Below are 27,165 nucleotides of genomic sequence, written 5' to 3'. Positions count from 1 at the left end.
GTGTGGATGAAATAGCCGAATCCACTAATCAGAAGGGGTGTCCACATATTTATATGTGTATATTTGGTGAAGGGGTGTCCACATATTTATATGTGTATATTTGGTGAAGGGGTGTCCACATATTTATATATGTGTATATTTGGTGTATATTCGGTTTGATTTTGGCCACATTTTTTACAAATAATTTCCTCAGAGTAAGGTTTATCATTTGTTTCTGGCTGTGGAGTAGCCTTTTCACTGGATAAGGCATGGGAGGCTATAAACAAAATAGATGGGTGCAGTATTTAAAAAAACGAATATAGTGTAACCAATCAAAGACAAGAACTTTCAATAAAGTTTTCAACGGTTGGCACGTATGACGGTGTTGACTCTGTAATCAGTGCTCAGTTTTAGCACCTGTTTCCTTATTCCAACTCGAAAGGAAACTTTCGACCTTCATGTTTATTTTCTACGCGGAAAGTTATGAAGCTTTGCATATTTATAGTTTTTTTATTTACAACATCCTTAAAATGCAGAAAGCCTTGAAGAAGTATTTTGTAAACATGGACGAGTATCTAGCCAGCATCGGTCTCTATAGGAAAATGATGGCACGAGACGCGTCCTGTCTATTTCGAGCTGTCTCTGAGCAGGTAGGCTAGAGCAATTTAGCGAAATGGGTTTTATACATTCCATTTGACGTTCAACGTTTAGAATATAACATATTACATTTATCTGACTGAATTCATGGTATGAGAATAGGAAGTTGTCTTTTCAAAATAAATGGTCGTTTGGGAACTCATAGGTTCATTTAGCCTGCCTGTTCCAGTGGCGGTTCTAGACCATTTCAACTGGGGGGGCCAAGCTGGGGCCAGTTGTACTGTTAGAGGGGGCCAGTTACATTAGACGTTATTGTTGTCATATCGTTTTCTTCACTGCATTGCAGGCATTAGCAGGCAAAAGACCATGTTCCGCGTTGCCACTGTCTAATAATGGATGTAAAAAAAAGAACGATAGCAAAAATGTTATGTAAAAATGATTTCATACTTCACATTTAGGGGGGCCACAAGGGGGTCCAAAATTGTTGTCACAGGGGCACTGCCCCCTCCCCCAGAACTGCTAGTAGCCTGTTCATCTTCAGCTATGGTTCATTTGGCTGACTGAAATTATTGCTGAGGCCAGAGTTAAAATATGAATTGCACGACACTATGCTCCAGGGCGCAAAGAGGAGATTGTCGAATATGAAATAAAGGTGCACAATGTAATGATTTCTTTCCTCCCAAGATGTATTACTCTCAGAATTACCATCAAAAGATAAGGAAAGACTGTGTCACCTTCATGAGAGAGAACCGATGCAACTTTGAACCTGTAAGTTGACTTTAAAATGTTTAGGGGTAGGGACGTCCCAAGGATTCCAGATAGCACTGATCGCTTAAAATCGAAGTCTAATGGCATGCTTTATCTCGTAGTTTGTTGAAGGGTCGTTTGAGAAGTATCTGGAACGTCTGGAGGACCCCAAGGTATGTTTATAGAACTATATGTTATAAAAGCACATTGCACAAGCCATGGGTCAGATTCAGACCATAGACCATATGAAGAAAGGTCACGTACATATTGTTAAATATGTTTTTCTCCAGGAAACCACTGGCCAAGTTGAGATAAAGGCTTTGTCGTCGTTGTACAGGTAAGTGCTGCACAATGTGTTATCAGTTAAACATCACCTGCCACATTGTACAACCTTTTGTGTTGGCCGACAGGATATTGTCAAATGTGATATGGAGAATTAGATTTATGTGAATTGCAATTTAATGTAACCTGAAATAAGTTGGTGTTGGCCATGTGGCAGGCGGTGCTTCCTTGTGTACAGGTATCCTGGGAAGCCACCAACAGAGATAACTGAAGTAGACTACATGGAGAAGGTAAGTGTGGTTCTTCACTGAGCCCAGGCCCTGAAGCATCTCAAATGCCTGACTAATGAAGTAATTACCAGGCAAAACTGAACCAGGTTGCTAATTGAACCAGGTGTGTGGATAGGGGGTGATGACGTGTAATAAACTATGTGGACACCCCTTCAAATTAGTGAATTTGGCTATTTCAGCCACACCCGTTGCTGACGGGTGTATAAAGTTGAGCACCTAGCCATGCAATCTCCATAGACAAACATTGTCAGTAGAATGGCCCGTACTGAAGTGCTCAAGTGACTTTCAACGTGACACTATCATAGGATGCCACCTTTCCAACAAGTCAGTTTGTAAAATGTCTGCCCTGCTGGAGCCGCCCCAGTCAACTGTAAGTGCTGTTATTGTGAAGTGGAAACGTCTAGGAGCAACAACGGTTCAGCCGCAAAGTGGTAGTACACAAACTCACAGAATGGGACCGCAGAGTGCTGAAGCACTTAGCGTGTAAAAATCGTCTGTCCGCGGTTGCAACACTCACTAGAGTTCAAAACTGCCTCTGGAAGCAACATCGGCACTGTTCATCGGGTGCTTCATGAAAAGGGTTACCATGGCTGAGCGGGCGGATACAAGCCTAAGATCACCATGTGCAATGCCAAGCGTCAGCTAGAGTGGTGTAAAGCTCGCCGCCATTGGACTCTGGAGCAGTGGAAACACCTTCCCTGGAGTGATGAATCACGCTTTATCTGTCAGTCCGAAGGACAAATCTTTGTTTGGCGGATACCAGGAGAACGCTACCTGCTCCAATGTATAGTGCCAACTAAGGTTTGGTGAAGGATTAATGATCTGGGGCTGTTTTTAATGGTTCAGGCTAGGCCCCATAGTTCCAGTGAAGGGAAATCTTAACGCTACAGCATACGACATTCTAGATGATTCTGTGCTTCCAACTTTGTGGAAACAGTTTGGGGAAGGCCCTTTCCTGTTTCAGTATGACAATGCCCCTGTGCAAAAAAAGCGAGGTCCATACAGAAATGGTTTATAGAGATCTGTGTGGAAGAACTTGACTAGCCTGCAAAGAGCCCTGACTTCAACCCCATCAATCTTTGAATTGAAACTCGACTACGAGCCAGGCGTAATCGCTCAACATCAGTGCCGACCTCACTAATGCTCTTGTGGCTGACTGGAATGAGTCCTCGCAGCAATGTTCCAACATCTAGTGGAAAGCCTTCCCAGAAGAGTGGAGGCTGTTATAGCAGCAAAGAGGGGACCAACTCCATATTAATGCCCATGATTTTCGAATGAGATGTTTGACGAGCTGGTGTTCACATACATTTGTAGTGTGCTTTGGTTTGTCCTCTAGATGGTACTGCTCTCATTTTATAATTTGATAAGACTACAGCCAAAGATGGTGTATATAAAAGAAAGATGGGGTTAATTCAGGTTGCTTACCATTGGAAGCAACAAAAAAAGTCAGTTCCAGTCTAGGTAACTTGGTGTGTCTCCCATAGACACCAATGCAATAGCAGCTGGGTTTGGTCTACTTCGTTCATTGAATCAGGAAAAAAAAACAGCAAGTCATGCTTCTTAAGTCTCTACTTCTTTTTCTCTCTTAGTTCTATTCTGTAGACCAAATGTTCCCAAAAATTTTTTTTTAGTCCCGTAGCCCTTCAAACCTTCATCCTCCGGCTGCGTACCCCCTCTAGCACCAGCACTCTCAAATGTTGTTTTTTTGCCATCATTGTAAGCCTGCCACACACTACCATACATTAAGAATAAGTGTTTGTTACAACACGGCTCGTGTAAATGGACTGTTTGAAAATGTGAAGACAAAATAATTGTATTTTTTTATTTAAAAAAATGTGAATCACATTATTTGGCGTACCCCCGACGGCAGTTTGGGAATACCTGCTCTAGACAATTTGATTTTGGGGGGAATCTTTACCATTTGAATGGTTAAGAGTAAAAATGCATTACACTTCACACTATTCTGGATTCTGCTCTCTGACTGTTGCAGATTCTGCTGTGTTGCTCCAACAATGGCCACTACGATGTGGTGTACCCCAGGAACTACCCCATCCACGCAGCTCTGTGTCAAGGTCTGTACTTTCACTCATCACAATTCAGAGAAATCAGTGGAGGCTGGTGGGAGGAGTTATTTGAAGACAGGGTCATTGTAATGGCTAGAATGGTATAGATGGAACAGTGTCATACACAACAACGGTAAGGAAACCACCTGTTTGACTCAATTCCATTCTAGCCATTTCAATGAGCCTGTCCTATAGCTCCGTCCACCAGCTCCACAGCAGTGGATAAATCTTCACTCTAAGTCCTATAATTGGCTACTCATTTATTTTAGTTAGTCAATATTTTAAATGATCAGTACTTTCATGTGTAGTGAATAGGAAAGGTATAACCTTTTTCTTCAACTGTATCCAGCTCTGTTGTATGAGCTGCTGTACACACAAGTCCTTGGTGTCAGTGAGGCGGAGGTGCAAGGAGCCTTGGAAGGGTTCCATGGCGGAGGTCGTCGCTATAGGAACAGCCTGTCGGTGTGCAGTGAGGACGCAGGCTATGACACCCCTGAGGACAGGGGTCAGACTCTGAGGTGAGGTTGTGCTCTGCACACCACTTTCCATAAAGCCTTCCACACTAAACCTAAGTCTTACAGTTGCTAGTTACTTGGGTCATTCCACAAAATGAGTCCCTTTTGCATCCCTTTGATATTTTAAGTTGGACTTGTGCACCAATATTGAGTTTTAAAGGCCTGTTACATTAAGTGTCCCTTTGAATATAGACCACATGGAAAATTCAATACATCATGTTTTTAATAACTAAAGACTTGCTAAAGTGCCAAAATTCAGCATTTTGACATGTCCTTCTGTATACCATCTGACTTCTAGGAAAATTAACACACTTCATCCCAAAATGTCCATGTTTTTAGCATAATTTTAAATCCCTAGTTATTTTCTTGCTTTGACAGTAATTTCTGAAGATTATTATATACCGTAATTTCTGGACTATAAGCCGCAACTTTTTTCCCCACGCTTTGAACCTCGCGGCTTAAACAATGATGCTGCTAATATATGGATTTTTCCCGCTTTCAAATGTTTTTCTCCCAAAAAACACATTCTGTGACGTGCTCAGTTTTGGCGGCGTGAAGCTTTCATTAGACCAATGAAATTGCCGAACGGGTTAAGGTCAAACAACTTTTTGTTTACTGTTTAGATTAAATCGAGCACTCTCAAACTTCCCATCATTCTGATTACGGTAGTCATTTTGTCACCCTCATCATGGCAAAGACACGGAGAAATGCATATGATGCAGCTTTCAAGTTGAAGGTGATTGATCTGGCTGTTGGAAAAGGAAATAGAGCTGCTGCACGGGAGCTTGGTCTTAATGAGTCGATGATAAGACGTTGGAAACAGCAGCGTGAGGAATTGACTCAGTGCAAAAAGACAACTAAAGCTTACTGCTGATTTAAAAAAATAATAATAATAATAATAATAATTTGTTACAAGCCGTGTTTCATTAAAGCCTGTGTAAAGTTCATTTGTTTCAATGTACCGGTAGGCACCTGCGGCTTATAGACATGTGCGGCTTATTTATGTTCAAAATAATACTTTTTTAAAAATTCAGTGGGTGCGGCTTATATTCAGGTGCGCTCAATAGTCCGGAAATTACGGTACATTGAAAAAAAATAAAGGTAGGTGTAGATCAGAATCTGGTGCGACCACAATTTGCCTCATGCAGGGTGACATCTCGTTTATGTAGAGTTGATTGTGGAGTGTTGCCCTACTCGTTAATGGCTGTGCAAAGTTGCTGGATATTGCCGGGAACTGGAACACACTAGAGGTCGACCGATTATGATTTTTCAACGCCGATACCGATTTATTGGAGGGCCCCAAAAAAAAGCCTTTTAATCGTCCGATTTCTTTTTTTTATTTTCCTTTTTTATTTATTTTTGTAATAATGACAGTTACAACAATACTGAATGAACACTTATTTTAACTTAATATAATACATCAATAAAAATCAATTTAGCCTCAAATAAATAATGAAACATGTTCAATTTGGTTTAAATAATGCAAAAACAAAGTGTTGGAGAAGAAAGTAAAAGTGCAATATGTGCCATGTAAAAAAGCTAACGTTTAAGTTCCTTGCTCAGAACATGAGAACATATGAAAGCTGGTGGTTCCTTTTTAACATGAGTCTTCAATATTCCCAGGTAAGAAGTTTTAGGTTGAAGTTATTATAGGACTATTTCTCTCTACGATTTCTATTTCATATACTATTGGATGTTCTTATAGGCACTTTAGTATTGCCAGTGTAACAGTAAAGCTTCCGTTCCTCTCCTCGCTCCTACCTGGGCTCGAACCAGGAACGCATCGACAACAGCCACCTAGAGCAAGGGGAAAAACTACTCCAAGTCTCAGAGCGAGTGACGTTTGAAACGCTATTAGCGCTCACCCGGCTAACTAGTTAGCCATTTCACATCAGTTACACCAGCCTAATCTCAGGGGTTGACAGGCTTGAAGTCATAAACAGCGCAATGCATTGAGAAGGGCTGCTGGCAAACGCACGAAAGTGCTGTTTGAATGAACGCTTACGAGCCTGCTGCTGCCTACCATCGCTCAGTCAGACTGCTCTATCAAATCATAGACTTAATTATAACATAATAACACACAGAAATGCGAGCCTTAGGTCATTAATATGGTCGAATCCGGAAACTATCATCTCGAAAACAAACGTTTTTCCTGTCAGTGAAATACGGAACCGTTCCGTATTTTATATAACGGGTGGCATCCCTAAGTGTAAATATTCCTGTTACATTGCACAACCTTCAATGTTATGTCATAATTACGTAAAATTCTGGCTAATTAGTTCGCAACGAGCCAGGCGGCCCAAACTGTTGCATATACCCTGACTCTGCGTGCAATGAACGCAAAATGACACAATTTCACCTGGTTAATATTGCCTGCTAACCTGAATTTCTTTTAGCTAATTATGCAGGTTTAAAAATATATACTTCTGTGTATTGATTTTAAGAAAGGCATTGATGTTTATGGTTGGAGCAACGTGTACCTAAGTGATTGTATGCAACGCAGGACAGGCTAGATAACTACACATGGTTGATGATATTACTAGTTTAACTAGTGATTATGATTGTTTTTTATAAAATAAGTTTAATGCTAGTTAGTAACTTACCTTGGCTTCTTACTGCATTCGCGTAACAGGCAGGCTCCTTGTGGAGTGCAATGTAAAGCAGGTGATTGAATCCCCGAGCTGACAAGGTAAAAATCTGTCGTTCTGCCCCTGAACAAGGTAGTTAACCCACCGTTCCTAGGCCATCATTGAAAATAAGAATGTGTTCTTAACTGACTTGCCTAGTTAAATAAAGGTCTAAAAAAAAAAAGAATTCGGCCAAATGCCGTCCAAAAATTCTTATTTTCCGATTGTTATGGAAACTTGAAATCGGCCCTAATTAATCGCCATTCCGATTAATCGGTCGACCTCTAGAACACACTGTCGTACACGTCAATTGAGAGCATCCCAAACATGCTCAATGGGTGACGTGTCGGATGAGAATGCAGGCCATTGAGGAGCTGAGACATTTTCAGATTCCAGGAATTGTGTACAGATCCTTGTAATATGGAGCCGTGCATTATCATGCTGAAACGTGATGAATGGCATGACATTGGGCCTCAGGATCTTGTCACGGTATCTCTGTGCATTCAAATTGCCATTGATAAAATGCAATTGTGTTCGTTGTCTGTAGCTTATGCCTGCCCATACCATAACCCCACCTCCACCATGAGGCACTCTGTTCACAATGTTGACGTCAGCAAACCGCTCGCCTACATGATGCCGTACACACTGTTTTCCATTTGCCTGGTACAGTTGTAACCGGGATTCATCTGTGAAGAGAACTTCTCCAGTGGCCATTGAAGGTGAGCATTTGCCCACTGAAGTTGTTTATGACGCTGGAACTGCAGTCAGGTCAAGACCTTGGTGAGGACAACGAGCATGCAGATGAGCTTCCCTGAGAGTGTTTCTGACAGTTTGTGCTGAAATTCTTCGGTTGTGCAAACCCACAGTTTAATCAGGTGGCTGGTTTCAGACGATTCTCTAAAACGAAGTTGGAGGCAGTTCATGGTAGAGAAATTAACGTTAAATTCTCTCGGAACAGCTCTGGTGAACATTCCTGCAGTCAGCATGCCACTGTTACATTGTGTTGTGACACAACACTGCAGATTTTAGTGGCCTTTTTTATATGGGCCTCCTGAGTGGCTCTGCACGTCAGTGCTAGAGGTGTCACTACAGACCCTGGTTTGATTCCAGGCTGTATAGGGAGGCGCACAATTGGCCCTGTGTCGTTAGGGTTTGGCCGAGGTAGACCGTCATTGTAAATAAGAATTTTGTTAACGGACTTGCCTAGTTAAATGTTTCAAAAAATAATTATAGACCCTTTTCTGTTTGAAAACATTGCCGCACGAGGGCGACGCGCGCAAGTTTGTGGCAGAACAAGGAGTTCTTATAGAACGGCAGCTAAAAAAGTGTAAGCATATAAGAACCCCAAAGATATTTTGTAATATAACCGGAACTCTAGGATGTTGAATGGGATGGCGATGGTTTTCTTGATGCCGCCAAGAGATGCGCGCGACGTCTGTCGTGTGCTGGAAAAGGGTCTCCACCTGTGTAATGATCATGCCACACAGGTCAGGTGGCTGGATTATCTCGGCAAAGGAGAAATGTTCACTAACAGGGATGTAAACAAAATTTGAGAGAAATAAGCTGGAAAATTTCTGTGGTCTCTTTATTTCAATTCATGAAACATGGGCCCAACACTTTTTACATGTTGCGTTTTCATGCTTTGTTCAGTGTTTTTTTTTTTTTTATAAATATTTTAACCTCTCTAGGGTAGGGGGCAGTATTTTCACGGCCGGATAAAAAACGTACCCGATTTAAACTGGTTACTACTCTTTTCCAGAAATGAGAATATGCATATAATTGGTAGATTTGGATAGAAAACACTCTAAAGTTTATAAAACTGTTTGAATGGTGTCTGTGAGTATAACATGACTCATATGGCAGGCCAAAACCTGAAGATTCCATACAGGAAGTGCCCTCTGACCATTTCTTGTGCTTCTGTGGCATCTCTGTCGAAAATACAGGATCTCTGCTGTAACGTGACAATTTCTAAGGCTCCCATAGGCTCTCTGAAGGCGCCAGAAAGTGGAATGAGATCTCTGCTGTCTCTGGGCTAGGTACAGGAGCGCTGTTTTGTGAGTGGTCAGGCTGGTGGCTCAGACAGGAGAAGTGGCCATGTTTTTCTTTCAGCCTTTGAACGAAAACAACGTCGCCCGGTTGGAATATTATCGCTATTTTACGAGAAAACTGGCATGAAAATTTATTTTAAACAGCGTTTGACATGCTTCTAAGTACGGTAATGGAATATTTTGAAATTGTCACGACATGCGTCCGCGCGTCACCCTTCGGATAGGGACCTGAACGCACGAACAAAACGGAGGATATTTGAACATAACTATGGATTATTTTCAACCAAAACAACATTTGTGGTTTGAAGTAGAAGTCCTGGGAGTGCATTCTGACGAAGAACAGCAAAGGTAATCCAATTTTTCTACTAGTAATTCTGAGTTTACTGAGCCTCGATGTTGGCGAGTGTCTGTTTAGCTAGGCTTGATGGCCGAGCTATCTACTCAGAATATTGCAAAATGTGCTTTCGCCGAAAAGCTATTTTAAAATCTGACACCGCGATTGCATAAAGGAGTTCTGTATCTATAATTCTTTAAATAATTTATGTATTTTGTAAACGATTATCAAGAGTAATTTAGTAAATTCACCGGAAGTTTTCGGTGTGTTTGCTAGTTCTGAACGTCACAGGCTAATGTAAAAAGCTGTTTTTTGATATAAATATGAACTTGATCGAACAAAACATGCATGTATTGTATAACATAATGTCCTAGGAGTGTCATCTGATGAAGATCATCAAAGGTTAGTGCTGCATTTAGCTGTGGTTTTGGTTTTTGTGACGTTATATGCTAGCTTGAAAAATGGGTGTGTGATTATTTCTGGCTGGGTACTCTCCTGACATAATCTTATGTTTTGCTTTCGCTGTAAAGCCTTTTTGAAATCGGACAATGTGGTTAGATTAACGAGAGTCTTTTTTAAAATGGTGTAAAATAGTCATATGTTTTAGAAATTGAAGTTATAGCATTTTTAAGGTTTTTGTATTTCGCGACACTCGATTCCACTGGCTGTTGACTAGGTGGGACGATTTCGTCCCACATACCCGAGAGAGGTTAAGGTTAAAAAATAACTTGTCCCTCATTTTAAGGTCAACCCGGTTTGTAATATGGTTTCCTAAAGAAACATACAACATCTAATAGTCAAATCGTTGTGTACAAGTATGAGCTGGTTTTACTCTTTCTGGTGTTTTGTGGTGGAAAACTGAGTGGCCTGAGCGTAACACACAAATGTTTTGAAGTTTTCATTTAATTGCCCATTCCTATTGCACACAAGCTTCCATTTCCCCTTATCGCAAGGGGACTAATGACTGATGTTTAAGATGAACACATCAACCCTGCTACTTTTATTTGGCACTTACTACCGTCATTTCCGGACTATTGAGCGCACCTGAATATAAGCCGCACCCACTGAAATTTAAAAAATATATATTATTTTGAACATAAATAAGCCGCACAGGTCTATAAGCCGCAGGTGCCTACCGGTACATTGAAACAAATGAACTTTACACAGGCTTTAACGAAACACGGCTTGTAAAAAAAAAAAAAAAATTGGCAGTAAGCTTTAGTTGTCTTTTTGCACTGAGTAAATTCCTCACGCTGCTGTTTCCGTCTTATCTATCGACTCATTAAGACCAAGCTCCTGTGCAGCAGCTCTATTTCCTTTTCCAACAGCCTGATCAATCACCTTCAACTTGAAAGCTGCATCATATGCATTTCTCCGTGTCTTTTGCCATGATGAGGGTGACAAAATGACTACCGTAATCAGAATGATGGGAAGTTTGAGAGCGCTCGATTTAATCTAAACAGTAAACAAAAAGTTGTTTGACCTTAACCCGTTCGGCAATTTCATTGGTCTAATGAAAGCTTCATCCCGCCAAAAAAACTGAGCACGTCACAGAATGTTTTTTGGGAGAAAAAAAATTTGAAAGTGGGAAAAATCCATATATTAGCCACGTCATTGTTTAAGCCGCGAGGTTCAAAGCGTGGGGAAAAAAGTTGCGGCTTATAGTCCGGAAATTACGGTAGTCTTTTCTCTTTTTTTTTTTTTTTTTTTTCTTTACATCTTGAGATAAAAAAACATGTTTTCCTATGTTCAAATTAGGTGAAATAAAACGTATTTCTTTATTTAGTTTTTTTTAACCACGTTACTTTATCCAAAAGGGACTCGCGGAACGACCCACCTACAGTATGCATAAATTCACCAAAGCGTCTCTACACTGAGTTTACCAAACATTAGGAACACTGTCCTAATTTTGAGTTGCCCCCTTTTGCCCTCCAAATAGTGTCAATTCGTCGGGGCATTGACTCTACAATGTGGCGAAGGCGTTCCACAGGGATGCTGGCCCATGTTGACTCCGATTCTTCCCACAGTTGGCTGGTTGTTCTTTGGGTGGTGGACTGTTCTTGATACACACGGGAAACTGTTGAGCGGGGGGAAATCCAGCAGCATTTCAGTTCTTGATACATACCGGTGCACCTGGCACCTACTACCATACCCCGTTCAAAGGCATTTAAATCTTTTGTCTTGCCCAACCACCCTCTGAATGGCACACACACAATCCATGTCTCAAGGCTTAAACATGTCTCGTCCACTTCAAAATCTGTGTAGATGAAGGGGATCATAGCTTTCACCTGGTCAGTCTGTAATGTAAAGAGCAGGTATTCTTAATGTTTAGTACACTCCGTGTATATTGTAATGTAGTCATTGTATGAATTTTGTTTCAGGTTTTTGTAAAGTACAATTTTTCTACACTCTTTACTTTCTTGTAGGGATGATTGGGAGTTCAATGGGCACAATCGCACAGAGGACAAAGCCCGACCTGGAGCAGAGGAAGCAAAGGTGACAACTTTTTCTATAGCGTCTATTGTTACCACCTCTAAGTTGTAGTTTATACCATTTTTTTGTTGTTGAGGAAGACTAGATTCTAGGAACACAAATCCAGTTTCTTTCTCTTCCTAAGACTCCAGATGCACCAGCAAAACTCTCTCTCCCGTACAAGGTGCTCAAAGCACTGGATTCTGAGATGTACAGAAATGTCCAGTTTGACGTATGGCATGACAGTCGCAGAGGTATGCCATGTTGCCCCCTTCTGTTGGGGTTTTTTGTGGTAACGTGGAACTGCTGAATTAATCATGAGACATTGGTCATAAACGACAAGATTCACACAGAGCAGACCTTTTATCTGTGGGGTTGATATGATTATACCGTACATTCATTTCTTAATGTAGAGCAGTTGTATAATTGGGTGTTCTGGAATGGCATATCGTTTCTCTGAAACAGAGATGCAGAAAACTGATTACATGGTGTTTGCTGGAAGACAATACTTCTTGGGAGACAAGTGTCAGGTACAGTAATCCAATTTATCCACTAAATTAAGATTGTTTTGCAATAAAATAAAAATACTCCAAATGAGTAAGGTTAGCCCATGTCTTCCATGCAGGTTCGTCTAGACCCCAAAGGGAAGTATTACAATGCCTTCATTCAGGAGGTGGGCACTCACCCCAGCGCTGTGACAGTGTTCATCGAAGAGCTTGGAGAAAAGTGAGATACCTGTCCCTTTAAAAACACCCCAATTGAACTGACTTACACATAGGCACTTCTACACAGCACCCATCAATGTGTGCTTATTTTAGTTTTCTGGCACATTCTTGTATTAGAGCAGTAAGAGGAACTGCCTCTCCCTACCGTCAGGCTTTGCTCCAAATCTATACCCCAACCCGAGTACTCCGTTCTGACACCTCTGATCTCTTGGCCCTCCCACTCAACCCAGTACAAGTGCTTCTCTGTCTTAGCACCCCAATTATGGAACCATCTTCCCCTTGAAGCAGAGTCCTTGCTCAACTTCTGAAATGCCCCCCCCCCCCCCCTCCCACCCGCAAAAGCCTTTTGTGAACTAACACTTGACTACTTTTCCCCCTTACTAGCTCTGACTGCTGATAGCTACTTTATTGAGGAAAATGTGCTTACTGTATGTGGTTGTCCCACCTAGCTATCTTAAGATGAATGCACTGGAAGTCACTCTGGATAGGAGTCTGCTAGATGACTAAAATGTAAATGTACCATCCCAAATGGTTTGTCATACAGTATGATAGATGCAGTGGTTTACCATCAAGACGGTGCTCTTTTCAATATTAGGTTTATGAGACCTCACTATACCCCACCACTTTCAGACATCTTGTGTCTCTGACTAACTTCAAGCCTGTGAACCCTGTCCCTGCCTGGAACATCACCCCGAGCCGCAAGGGACCATCATACAGCCGGCCTGAGCAGTATCCTGGAGAGATGGGTCAGTTTGATTGTAGTGGCTTCCTTTCCTCTTTACCATAGCCACTGCCCAAGCCTGAAGCGGGGTTGTTTGGTACGCATACAGTCCACACTCAAGGTTTCCAAAAAGCCAAACATTCAATGTGATCCAGGGATATGGTGCAACAAAAATGTTTATTCTTCTTATATCTAACAGGAAAATGATTATCCAATCAACTTAAAACATAGATTACTTGATATGGAAAATACACAATATGACCTGTCTGTATGGTCAAAAAACTATACCGCTCCCGCGTCTAGCAAGGACTCCTCCCCCCCAAAGGCCCAACTTCCTGCCTTTATCCTAACACACTTACTGCAGGGCAAGAGGGGGGGACAAAAACTAACAACAAATTAATACATTTCAATCAGGTAAATATAAATCATAAAGGTACGTACCTAATATTTCATCATATACATTCATATTTAATATATTTACACAAATATACATGGAGCTCTGTATGTTCTGTCTTTTATACAAATATGTCCGAATCGGCTCTAACATACCGGCCCCTAATTGTTAACTTCACTGAGTGGACAACAATTACTTAATATTCAAACGTAGAGCCAATACACAAAACATTCTATACCAGAGCACTATTACAGTTCATAGCTATATACAAATATACAATGTGCCATATAGGAAAATAGTCCATAGATCTCAGTCTGAGTTGAAGTGTTCAGGTGTTCAACTTCCAAAAATGTCAAGAGTATGACGTCCCAAAAATGTATGACTACGACATCAACGAATGTAAGAGTACAACATCAACGAATCAGAGGTGCATGTGATTCAAAGATGGAGCACTGTGTGTGTGTGTCTCACTCCGCGGCGGAGTGACAGAGTTTATTGATAGGTCTCTGTAAGATATTGGTCTTGGTCCTAACCATGACGCTCCGGACAAGACCTTTGGCCCCTGGCAAAGCCTCCACCACACGCCCCATTAGCCAAGAGTTCCTAGGGGCGGTGTCGTCGACGATGACCACAAGGTCACCAGGACTGAAGTTTCTCTTAGTTTTGTTCCGCTCCTGCATAAGTGGAAGATACTCCCTGATCCATCTCTTCCAGAAGAGGTCAGTAATATATTGTACTTGCTTCCATCTCCTTCGTGAGTATAGGTCGCTTCTCTGGAATAGTCCTGGTGGCAGGGCTGGCTTTGCTTTCAGATGAAGCAGATGGTTCAGAGTCAGGGGTTCTAGATCATTAGGGTCATTTGTTAGTTGTGATTGGTCTGTCATTCATGATTGCCACAACTTCACACAAGGCTGTCTGCAAAGCCTCATCATCCAGTACTTGCTCTTTAAGGACTGAATAGAGGATCTTTTTCACCAGTCGGATCAACCTCTCCCATACCCCCCCATGGTGGGCTCCAGAGGGAGGATTGAATGACCATGTCACTCCTTCCTTAAGTAATTCATTTTGAATCTTTTGATCCAGCTCTTTCAGAGCTTCTCCTAGCTCTCTGTGTGTTCCAACAAAGTTGGTGCCATTGTCTGTTCTGATACTTGTGACTGGGCCCCTTCGACAGATGAACCTGCGCAGGGCATTGATGCAGGAATCAGTATCCAGATAACTAGCAACTTCTAGATGGACAGCTCGACTCACAAGGCAAGTAAAGATCACACCATACCGCTTCACATGAACGCGGCCTCGCTTCGCCTCTATGGGGCCGAAGTAATCTATGTCCACATGGGTGAAAGGCGGCAAATTAGGTGACACCCGATCTTGTGGAAGGTCGGCCATCTTCTGTTCTCCAGCTCTAGCTTGCATCCGCCTGCAGAAGACACAGCTCTTAAGGATCTTCCTTGCTAAGGAGTTGGCACAGCGTATCCAATATCGCTGGCGAAGTCTAGAAAGCATGTGACCTCTCCCAGAGTGGCCAACCTGCTCATGGATGTGGAGTAAGATCAGTCTGGAGATGTAGGAGTCTTTGGGTAGGATCATAGGATTCTTTAGTTCCGTAGGCATAGCAGCTTTGCTTAACCTTCCTCCCACTCTCAGAATGCCATTGTCAATAATTGGATCAAGCTTACAGATTGAGCCATCTCTCTTGGCACATTGTTTTCCTTTCACAACTAGTGCAATTTCTTGTTTAAAGTGCTGTCGTTGCTCAAATCGAATGATGGCCTTTTCTGCTTCATCTAGGTCATCCACAGACAGACTTTCTTTTCCAAATGTCAGTTTGAACTTGTCAATTTGTTCCTTCAGTGAGTTTGTCAGACTCTGATCTGAACCTGGATCAGTTTGTGTGAGAACTTTTCTGGCTTAACTGTAGAAGAAGTCTCTTCAGTTTCAGCATCCAGGCAACTGCTTTCTTCAAGCTGTTCCATGTTGAATAGTACTCAATCAGTTTGCTGGTCGGACTCTTTTCTTCCACACGTACTGTTTACGATGACGTCTTTTCTCACCTCTGGATCATCCGAAGGGATGGAGCCAAGCTCCTCGGGGACTTTCGGCCATTGTGTTTCTGTTTTCTCCAGGAATTCTGGTCCTTTGCGCCATCTCTTTTGAGTTCAGGAAAATTTCAACATGTAATCCTCTTGAAGCATCGTCGGCTAGGTTGTGTTTGGAGTTCAAATACCTCCACTGTTTTGCTTTCGATAGGTCACGGATCATAGCAACCCTATTAGCCACAAAGGTATGGAATCTCTTGGTATCGTTGCGTATGTATTTTAGCACAGACTGGCTGTCTGTCCAGAAAGTTGACTCCAAGTTCAATTTGGAGCTCCAGCCTTAACGTCCTGTCCACTTGCACTGCCAATGTTGCTGCAGCAAGTTCCAGTCTGGGGATCGTGATCTGCTTGAGTGGAGTCACCCTTGATTTCCCCAGTATGAATGCAATGTGGACCTTTCCCATACCGTTTGTGAACCTAAGGTAGCTTGCCGTGCCATAACCTTGCTCACTTGCGTCACCGAAGTGATGCAGCTGTGCGGTCTTGACTTGACCAAAGTTCTCAGGCATCACACACCTGTCTATCTGGAAAGCTGGTCTAGCTCTGAGAGCCATCTCTTCCATGAAATAGTGTTCTTCGCGGATGACTTCGTCCCATCCACACTTTAGCTTGCAGAGCACTTGAAGAATTTGCTTTGCCTTTAATACGAATGGGGCGAGGAAACCTAATGGATCATAAACAGAGCTGACAGTAGAGAGAATACCTCTTCTTGTAAGGGGTCTGTTCTTGACAATGACTCGGAAGGTAAACGCATCTCATTCAATGTTCCATTGGATTCCAAGTGCTCTTTCAACAGGCAGCTTTTCTCTGTCCAGGTCCAGTTCTTTTATCTGCTTGGCTTTGTGTTCATCAGGGATAGAAGCCAGCACAGCACGGCTGTTGCCGACCCACTTGGTCAATTTGAACCCACCCTGAGGGCACACATCCCTGAGGTTTTTTGTGAGAGCTATTGCTTGTTCTTCTGTGGCCACTGACTTGAGGCAGTCATCAACATAGAAGTTGGACTTGACTGTTTGAATCACCTCTTCATCGTACCTCTCACAGTTGTCTTCTGCAGTCTTTCGTAGTGCAAAATTTGCACAACTTGGAGAGGATATAGCCCTGAAAAGATGTACTGTCATTCTGTACTCCTCCAATCTTTTGATAGTGTCACCATCCGGCCACCATAGGAATCGCAGGAAGTCTAAGTCATCTTCATGGACACGTACTTGATGGAACATTCCTTCGATGTCTGCCATCATGGCAATGTGCTCTTGCTGAAATCTTAGCAAGACTCCTATAAGCGTGTTTGCCAGGTCAGGGCCTTGGAGTTCACTGTTAAGAGATGTACCTTTATAGGATGATGAACAGTCAAACACCACCCGTATTGTCCCTTTGCGCTTATGGTGAACGCCATGGTGTGGTATGTACCATACCTTGCCTTTCTCTCTGAGAAGCTGTTCTTGTGGTACCTTCTCGGCATAACCTTTTGTTATCATCTCTTCCATGAAGCCTTTGTACTCTGCAGCATAACCTTCATCCTTCTTAAACTTCCTGATGATATTTAGAGCCCGCTGCTTTGCCATGTCACGATTGTTCGGCAGGACTACCTGTTTGTTGCGAAAGGGCAACGGTAAGTAGTAGTGACGGTCTTTGAGGGTTATGGAGCTTGATACTATCTCCATAAACTTACGATCCTCAGCTGACATCTCACTTTTCTCTTCATACTCTCTCTCAGGGAAGTCATGGTTGTACTGATTTACAAGAAGAACCCCCAGGTCGGCCATTGAGATACGATTGGCCATCACCGTAGGACATCCAGATTCTTCTGCCATGGTACAATTGTTAAGAGGACCGTTCATCACCCATCCAAAGATGGTTTTCACTGCATACGGTCCGTTGCCTTGGCTATTTATGATTTGCCAGGGTTCCATTGCCTTTGGAGCATTTACGCCAATCAGGAGTTTGACGTCGGCATCAATTTCCTTCAACTGAACCTCTTTCAGGTATGGCCACCTTTGAGATCTTTCTGAGTGGGAATGTTCTCTCTTGTCACTGGGATCTTATTTTGGGTGTAGACCTTTGGTAATGCAAGAAATGTGTTGCCTTCCACGTTGCCAATCTCTAATCCAGATATCTCAAAGCTCTTGGTAGGACTCTCCTGCCCCATTGTGCGTAGCAGAATTTCAGTCTCACTACATTTAGCATTCAGCTGCCTCATGAGTCTCTCTGTACAAAATGTTGCCGAGCTACCAGAATCGAGAAACGCATAGGTTAACACAGACTTGCTTCCATTTGCCACCTTTACTTGAACTGGCACAATTGCAAGTGCACAATCTGTACCGGCCCCGGTATCTTCACCAGCTTCCAGTGAAACGAGCACTGCTGACAGTCTCCTCCCGTTTTACTGCTACACCACTCATACCTGCCTTTTGAGATCTAAATCTCTCTCTTCCTTCAATGTGCAGGATAGTGTGGTACTTTCTTTGACAGCTCTGACAGGTCATCCTTCTTTTACATTCTTTGCTTAAGTGTCCTCTCATCAAACAGCCAAAACAAAGGCCTTTTGATCTCAGAAACTCAACCTTGGATTCGTGTGGCTGTTCCTTCACCTGTTGGCAGTCGACCAATAAATGCTCTCCAGCACAAAATACGCATGAGATACTGGGAGCATCAGAAGGGTAGGTGCCTGGTCTCTTTACTTTTAATGTTTGTTCTTTTAGAGGTTTTTCAGAGTCACAATCTGCCACTACAGCTACTGCAGTGGCAAAGCTGCTTCCCCTACTCTTGAACTGCTGTTTAAAGTTGGCTTCTGTTTTGGTTTTTAAAACTTTTTGTTGGACAGGGGATCTTGAATATCTCCATACAACGGATCCTGCAATATTTTGGCCTGTTTTTCCATGAATGCCACAAGGTCACTGAACTGGGCGCTCAGGTGGCTTCTCTCTAAAATATCCCATGCCGTAGACCTCCATTTTTCCCTTAGTTTGTAGGGAAGTTTTGACATGATCAACTTTATGTTGGAGGGAAGATTAAGCTCTTCCATGTTCTGTAGGTCTTGCATAGCGTTACAGCAACCTCTAAGAGTGCATAGCCACCCAGTCCCTTTCCATCATCCGGTTTGATGTTTATCCAGTTCCAAGCTTTTTCCATGTAAGCAGTGGTGACTTTGATTTCATTGCCAAAGTGTTCCTTTAACAACCTCTTAGCCTCTGCATAGCCTCTTCTGGCTTCCATATGCAGACAACTACATACTAGATCCTTGGGCTGACCAGTGGTGTACTGTTCCAGGTAATAGAGCCTATCCTGGTGACTGCTTGTCTTATCTTCTATACCATGCTCAAATGCACGCATGAATGGCCTAAAGTTTAAAGGATCACCGTCAAACATGGGTATCTCCCTAACAGGGAGTGTGGCCTGTTTGTGCTGTAGTACAAGGAGGTCAGCAATTTCATTCTGCCTTTGCATGGCAGTAGAGAGGTTATCATGGCTGGTATTATCGCTGATACCCGCAGTGTTGATTCTGTGTTGATTGCTAGACCTTGCTGTTGGCTGCTGAAGGGTGTGGTTCATGACTGTTTTCTGAATAGGTTTTGATGGCTTTGTTGTCGGTTGTTGTAAAACCCTTTGTAGTGGGGTCTTTGGAACTGCACCTAATGCAGCAAACTCAACAGGTGATGGTTCAGGTTCCACATAGACCTCAGGTACCTGGTTCTCAAAATAAGAGTTAATTCCATCTTCTTGGCTTAGTAAATGGGCTGCCACAGCATGGGATTGAGAAGTTGACTCAACACTCTCCAGGACCTTCAGTTTGGCATTATATGCTGCATCAAATGCTTCAAGACTCTCATTCACAGTTTCAGTGTTTCCTCCATCAACAAGGACTTTATTTCATTCATTTTGCGTGTACACACTCCAAGTTTGCCTCTCCGGGCTGCATAGAGTGAATTTAGATGCTCCTCTGCCCTCTCCAGTGGAGTCTTATTTGGGATTTCATCCTCAATCATTCACTTTTTGTTCACTCAATTTACAATGACACAGTTGTTGGTTTGATTGTTAAACGTAATGCCCCTTTAGACCTCCTTTAATGCTTTAAAACACAGTCATCTATTTCAGCATATTGACCCATTTTGAATTGAACATGTGCAAGTTCGGCATTTTAGTTGCGTTTTAAACATTTCATCCCTTTATACGTTTTGTCCCTTTAATGAAGTTTGAACACGCAGTATCATTCGTTGCGTGGATGCATTGCATTTCCACGTTAGGCCAAATATTAGACATATGATTAGGTTACATTGTGCATAGGATCTGTGTTTCCCAAACTTAAACTTCTTAATGGTTTTCACAGCGCTGTGTTTTGAATTCCATTCCCAAGTTTATCAAACATTCCAATTATAAGCACATTTGCGCCTCCATAATATGCATGATCAAACGATCGCATTGAACAGGGCAGCTCATTCATTCGCAGCGGTAACTCACAGCTGGCGAATTCTAGGAGTTCAAGTCCTTCCAAGCGAGCTGTCCTTATGGTACGAATGCAATTACAAATAGAACAATATCCAGCGTGTGTCCAAAACCGGAGATTTCCTTCCGATAGCAATCCTTCAGAGTTTTTTTGACTTGATTGTAGTGGCTTCCTTTCCTCTTTACCGTAGCCACTGCCCAAGCCTGAAGCGGGGTTGTTTGGTACGCATACAGTCCACACTCAAGGTTTCCAAAAAGCCAAACATTCAATGTGATCCAGGGATATGGTGCAACAAAAATGTTTATTCTTCTTATATCTAACAGGAAAATGATTATCCAATCAACTTAAAACATAGATTACTTGATATGGAAAATACACAATATGACCTGTCTGTATGGTCAAAAAACTATACCGCTCCCGCGTCTAGCAAGGACTCCTCCCCCCCAAAGGCCCAACTTCCTGCCTTTATCCTAACACACTTACTGCAGTACAATGAATGGGCAAGAGGGGGGGACAAAAACTAACAACAAATTAATACATTTCAATCAGGTAAATATAAATCATAAAGGTACGTACCTAATATTTCATCATATACATTCATATTTAATATATTTACACAAATATACATGGAGCTCTGTATGTTCTGTCTTTTATACAAATATGTCAGAATCGGCTCTAACAATGCCCTTTAACCGTTAGATGGTCTTAGTAAGTTTTTTTAATAGCAGTGAACATCGTATTGGCCTTGGACCATTGAAGACCTGTACAATTGTTAGCCCTTCTGTCTGTTAGATTCGGAGTTGCGGGGCCGGCGGCGTTTCTTTAAGAAACCCAGAGGGAAGGAGATGCTGATGGTGTCTGGCCTGCCTCCCCGCTTTCAATCAGGCCCTGGGCGCGCCCCTGGCATGCATGCACCACCACCAGAGACAATGCCCTATGAACACTACCGGCCTCATCTTCCACCCAGGCCCCCGCGAGGATATGGCCCGCCCAGGTCGGTGTGCTTTTAAATTGTCAAATGGCAGGTTTGATAAATATCACTCTAAAACACCATTTACACTGCTGCTGTACTTCACCATTACTGAAGGTCATGTTGCTTACCGCTGATTATATTCTGTTGGTATCTATGCTGTTGCCAATCTGGGTTCTGTTCAGAAGTTCAGCCCGTTTCCTGAACAGTCATCCCCTCGTTGGGCCGGAGATGACATACTACCCTCACTCAGGAAAACGCTGCTACCACAGCTTCGACAACTACTCATTCAGGTCACGGTAATACGCCTTTTATCGTCTTCTTAGCAATGTTAAGCAGAATGAGCAATTTGAGCTACAGTAACTTTGGATATTACCGGTGGCCCTGCCCATAGAGAATGTAGTCATGGTTCGACATGACGGGGTGTTGTGGTTATAAAAGTACGTATATTCATTTGAGCTCTTGCAGCCGAAGCAGGCGCCAGATCCCTGCTATCAACAAGGAGTGCCAGTTCAGCTACGTCCCCGAGGCTGGACAGGAGGCACAGGAAATGGAAGGAACAATCACCTTCTACGAGATTGAGGGGGGAGATGAAACTGCCTTCCCTCCCTTGTCGGTAACTATGTAGCCCAGAAGCCCTCAGGCTACAGACCTTGATAGTTGGGAGCATTAGTATTCAACTGGAGTATTCAAGTCAACCTGCTGTCTGCTTTTGTAACTGTCTCTTTAGGGACAGACTGTAGCAAACCCCATGGTTCCAGCACTCTCTACATACTGGGTGCAGCAGGGGCCGAGCCCCATCCCCACATCTGGCAAACAGGCCATGACCTCATCAGAGGAGGACGCTGACGAGAGGAGCAATGGTGACGACCAAGGTAGGCCAGCCTGTCCAGTGACGCCGTCTTGATCACAAAAATGTATTTATTTTGAGTCGGAATGTAAATGTTAAATCCGTGGTGTGTGTGTGTGTCTCAGGTGAATATTCAGAGGAGTACATCTATACTGGTGAAGGTGAGTGTGTTGACATCACCTGCTTGTGAGATTTTAGGACAGTCCATGTCCACCATTTTATTATCTGCAGATGCATTTTTAACAGATTTACGTTAGGGAGAGACAAATTGGGCTATTCCGTTTCCCAACTGATTCTGTCATTTGGCAACAGTGAAGGCTCACAATTTGAAGACCCATTGTACAATATGGATAAAAGTTCACAATTGTCTTTTTAAAACATCTTGCAGACACAGGGTTCCAGAGCCCATCTGTGTATGCTGCGGCAGAGTCCACTGCCAACCTGGTACTCTTCACTTGCTTTTTTGTTAACTTTTAATAACTATAGTTAATTTCACATGTAGGATGATTGGATGTATTGTATAATTTCCCATTCATGTCAACTTACTTGATTCTATTGGGGTTGATTGGTTTGATTGCATTCCTGTCTCCATTTTTTTTGCCTGCCTTTACAGACCATTGAAGAGGCAGGATCTCGTGCTGGCTCACCACAAGAGGGCATGGCTAGCTATAGCTACACTCAGTCACAGCAGGTACTAGAAGCTTTACAATCCGCTTTACCCAACTCCTCAATTGTCACATTTTGTCAGAAAAAAAACATCAGGTTTTAAGTTTACTCAAACTGTAGAAGGTTCATTTTCTTTGGACAAAAGTTACTGGTATGGCTTGACTTTTTACGTGAGTATTCAGACCCTTTGCTATGGGACTCAATTGTGCTCCGGTGCATCCTGTTTCCTTCCGTTGATCATCCTTGAAATGTTGCTATAACTTGATTGGAGTCCACCTGTGGTAAATTAAATTGTTTGGACCTGATTTGGAAAGGCACACCTGTTTATAAGGTCCCACAGTTGACAGTGCATGTCAGAGCAAAAACCAAGCCATGGGGTCAAGGTTTGTGTTGAGGCACAGATGTGGTGAAGGGTAACAAAAAAAATGTCTGCAGCATTGAAGGTCCCCAAGAACACAGTGACCTCTATTCATAAATGGAAGAAGTTTGGAACCACCAAGACTCTTCCAAGAGCTGGCTGCCTGGCCAAACTGAGCAATTGGGGGAGAAGGGCCTTGCTCAGGGAGGTGACCAAGAACTTGGTCACTGACAGAGCTCCAGAGTTCTTCTGTGGAGATGGTTGTTCTTCTAAAAGGTTCTCCCATCTCTGCAGCACTCCACCAATCAGGCCTTTATGGTAGAGTGGCCAGACGGAAGCCACTCCTCAGTAAAAGGCACATGACAGCCCGCTTGGAGTTTACCAATAGACACCTAAAGGACTCAGACCATTGGAAACAAGATGTTTCTGGTCTGATGAAACCAAAATTGAACTCTTTGGCCTGAATGCCAAGCGCCACGTCTGGAGGAAACCTAGCACAATCCCTACGGTGAAGCGCGGTGGCAACATGCTGTGGGGATGTTTTTCAGTGGCAGGGACTAGTCAGGATCGAGGGAAAGATGAATGAAGCAAAGTACAGAGATCCTTAATGAAAATCTGCTCCAGAGCACCCAGGACCTCAACCTGGGGTGACGGTTCACCTTCCAACAGGACAATGACCCTAAGCACACAGCCAAGACAATGCAGGAGTGGCTTGGGACCCATCTCTGAATGTCTGAGTGACCCAGCCAGAGCCTGGGCTTGAACCCGATCGAATATCTGAGAGACCTGAAAATCAAATTTTATTTGTCACATGGGCCAAATACAACAGGTGTAGACCTTACAGTGAAATGCTTACTTAAAGCCCTTAACCAGCAATGCAGTTTTAAGAAAATACAAAAAATATATATAATTTTAAATAACAAAGAGCAGCATTAAGTAACAATAGCGGGGCTATATACACGGGGTACCGGTATAGAGTCAATGTGCGGGCGCACCGGTGTGTCGGTAATATGTAGATGGCTATTAAAGTGACTATGCGTAGATCGAGTAGCAGCAGCGTAGAAATGGCTGTACAGCGACGCTCCCCATCCAACCTGACAGATCTGCAGAGAAGAATGGGATAAACTTCCCAAATACAGGTGTGTCAAGCTTGTAGCGTCATACCCAAGAAGACTCGAGGCTGTAATCGCTGCTAAAGGTGCTTCAACAAAGTACTGAGTAAAGGGTTTGAATACTTATGTAATTGTGATTTCATTTTTTTTAAATTGGACCGCAGAGTGAAGGAAAAGGAGCCAACATCTGCTCAGCGTATGTGGGAACTACTTCAAGACTTAGCATTCCAGGTGCATGCCAAGAGTGTGCAAAGCTGTCAATGCAAAGGGTGGCTACTTTGAAGAATCTCAAAAAATATATATTTTGTTTTGATATTGCGATGAGCAAGATTTCACTCTGCCGAACAGTATGTTCGCAGTATGGGTTCGCTTCATGCTCTTACCGCGTAGTAGCCACGGGATCAAAACAGCGAACTTTAACCTCATGCTTTTAGTTGCGGAACTTGACCTACTAGCCTGTTTTACTTTGCATCTACGTCATGTGGCTGACTCTACCTTGTTTTTTTTTTTGAAGCGCAAATTGTTTGTCAATTGTAGTCAGATTTAATTTAGTTTTGTTTCCTCAGGTGGTGGTGAAGTCAGCAGTCATGCCCGCACAGGCTTTAACCACAGCCCCAGCAGCTATCTTCACCTCTTCCTCTAGCAGCTCTCAGACCCCTCCAGCACCAATTGCTTCACCCTCAAACTATCCTCAGGGGGCTCCCATGCCCCCACACGCAATGGGCAGACAAGGTACCCACTCTAAGGGTGATGGTCAGACCTAAGGAGTTATTAGGCCCTAATACCTAACTGATGCCTATTTTCTCTTGTTTGTAGTTTCATCCATTCAGGTTCCTCCTTCCTCTCCCTGGTTTGTGAATGAGATGGGGGAGGCGGTCAGCACCACACCCCCTCCACCTTACTCCTATGACCCCAACGGCAACGACCTTCCACGAGGTTAGACATGCTTCCCCATGGCGTGTGTTAAGTTGTGAACTTCTAACACGGAACCCAAACCGGCTGCGCGTGTGCGCTATCGTGCATACATTTATTTTGTCCCCCTACACCAAACGCGATCACGACACGCAGGTTAAAATATCAAAATAAACTCTGAACCAATTACATTCATTTGGGGACAGGTCGAAAAGCATTAAACATGTTTGGCAATTTAGCTAGTTAGCTTGCACTTGCTAGCTAATTTGTCCTGGGATATAAACATTGAGTTGTTATTTTACCTGAAATGCACAAGGTCCTCTACTCCGAGAATTAATCCACACATAAAATGGCCAACCGAATCGTTTCTAGTCATCTCTCCTCATTCCAGGCTTTTTCATCTTTGAACTTATATGGTGATTGGCATCTACACTTTCATAGTATTACCAGACAACCGGCAAAACAGTTCGTCTTTCAATCACCCACGTGGATATAACCAATGAGGAGATGGCACATGGGTACCTGCTTCTATAAACCAATGAGGCGATGGGAGAGGCAGGACTTGCAGCGCGATCTGCGTCAGAAATAGAAAGGAGTTCTATTTTAGCCCTTGGCATCGCAGTCGCTCGTTGGCGCACGCGCAATAATTGAATAACATGGATTTCAAAATGTATGATGTGACGGTAACTAAATGTTTTTCTCTTTCTGTAGATGGCAAGGTCCTCCAATATTACTTTAATTTAGGAGTCCAAGTAAGTGATTATAGTATGTATGGGTGAACAGTTACTTGGCATGAGATGCTAGACATGTCTTTGAATGAAAACAACCTATACCTTTTGATTTCTATCCATGTTGAAACAGTGGTACCAGCAGAGCTATTGGCATTCCATGGTTCAGATGCAGCAGGCGTATCAGCAGCCCAATGCCGAGCAACAGTTCCAGTCCTACTCCGGAGCACCCCCTCCCTCTGATCACACAGTCCCCCAGTCCTACCCAGAGACTGGGAGAGCAGGGCCTGATGGCCAGGGAGATGTTCTTGCCAATGGTCAGCGTCACCCCTCTGCCTCCAGACCTCATTATGAAATGGCACATCTGCATTGAGCAAGATCTTCAGTGTCACAATCTTACGACCTCAAGTATTACATGCGACTTATTTTCTTACCTTGGTCCTCACCCACCACCTTTTTCCTTCCTACCAGGCACCCCCCTGGCCATGGACCCTCCCTCAGCAGGAGCCCCAGGCACAGTGTTCTACCCCTTGGTTCAGGACCAGTGCAGCCAACCCCCCCTCCACACCTACGAGCCTTATGTTCCGATGCTCTCTGCCACCTACCATTACCTCACACCCTGGAACTCAGGCCCTGCCCAACCACATGTGCATGCATCCTACTGCCCCTCCAACCACCCAGTCAACTATGTCACTGCACCCACACACCCAGGGCACTTTATTCCTCCCAGCATGTAACCAAGCACTGGGGACGGAGGGAGGGAGGGAGGTGGGCCCCTCTAACTACCCACATTCACCATGTCACCCTATGTCATGTGTAACGTTTGTTCTACTTTTCTTATTTTGAAGTTTGCATGTTTTTGAAGTTTGCTAGTCAGTGGCTGTCTGAAATGGCACCCTATTCAAAAGTAGTGCACTGTTGGGCAGTGGTTCCCATCCGTTTTCAGTTAATGTACCACCAACTGAATTTTGCTCTGCCCGGAGTAGCCCTGCAGAACCCCCTCATGTGCATTTTACCAGTAGGCCTATGGTCTCATGAGTCTTCTCAAGTTCCCCCAGAGGTACTATTACCCCTGTTTGTGTACCACTGATGTAGGGAATAGGGCGCCCTTGGAAAAGTGGTAGACTATATAGGGAATAGGGGTCCATTTCAGACACCCTCTGATCCAGTGTTTACAGAATGTTTAATACATTATTTTATGTTTAATTAATAAAAAGTTTTGTTTCCCAGAA

The 27,165-nt window shown here is 43.2% G+C and overlaps 1 protein-coding gene across 8 annotated transcripts; it reads left to right on the top strand.

The window, feature by feature from the left end:
* The first annotated feature begins 346 nt into the window (after window positions 1–346).
* LOC115204492 (putative bifunctional UDP-N-acetylglucosamine transferase and deubiquitinase ALG13) lies at window positions 347–27,165 on the top strand. Of its 8 annotated transcripts, none has more exons than XM_029770120.1 (24): window positions 347–629; window positions 1,261–1,344; window positions 1,446–1,496; window positions 1,614–1,660; window positions 1,823–1,895; window positions 3,886–3,967; window positions 4,308–4,476; window positions 11,909–11,978; window positions 12,100–12,208; window positions 12,420–12,484; window positions 12,580–12,680; window positions 13,310–13,425; window positions 21,130–21,331; window positions 21,496–21,606; window positions 21,776–21,923; window positions 22,038–22,182; window positions 22,283–22,318; window positions 22,546–22,601; window positions 22,771–22,848; window positions 24,860–25,025; window positions 25,110–25,229; window positions 25,917–25,957; window positions 26,067–26,250; window positions 26,405–27,165. In XM_029770120.1, exons 1-24 carry the CDS (start codon window positions 438–440, stop codon window positions 26,668–26,670), a joined length of 2,712 nt encoding a protein of 903 aa, XP_029625980.1. In that variant the 5' UTR covers window positions 347–437; the 3' UTR covers window positions 26,671–27,165. The 8 variants fall into 8 exon arrangements, with proteins under 8 accessions (XP_029625980.1, XP_029625977.1, XP_029625973.1 ...); XM_029770117.1 differs by having other exon boundaries at window positions 21,493–21,606; window positions 21,767–21,923; XM_029770113.1 differs by having other exon boundaries at window positions 12,082–12,208; window positions 21,767–21,923.

This window comes from Salmo trutta, chromosome 12 (genome assembly GCF_901001165.1).
Source record: "Salmo trutta chromosome 12, fSalTru1.1, whole genome shotgun sequence".
In the NCBI taxonomy this organism is placed as follows: domain Eukaryota; kingdom Metazoa; phylum Chordata; class Actinopteri; order Salmoniformes; family Salmonidae; genus Salmo; species Salmo trutta.
Note: the sequence above shows the minus strand (reverse complement) of the source record. Positions and strands in the feature narration are given on the sequence as shown.

What these genes read in the sequence shown, in the direction of transcription:
- LOC115204492 (XM_029770112.1), top strand. Translation starts at nt 438, where the DNA reads ATGTTTATTTTCTACGCGGAAAGTTATGAAGCTTTGCATATTTATAGT. An exon ending in AACGTCTGGAGGACCCCAAG is followed by an intron (nt 1,497 to 1,613) that starts GTATGTTTATAG and finishes GTTTTTCTCCAG; the next exon opens with GAAACCACTGGCCAAGTTGA. An exon ending in GAGCAATGGTGACGACCAAG is followed by an intron (nt 22,183 to 22,282) that starts GTAGGCCAGCCT and finishes TGTGTGTCTCAG; the next exon opens with GTGAATATTCAGAGGAGTAC.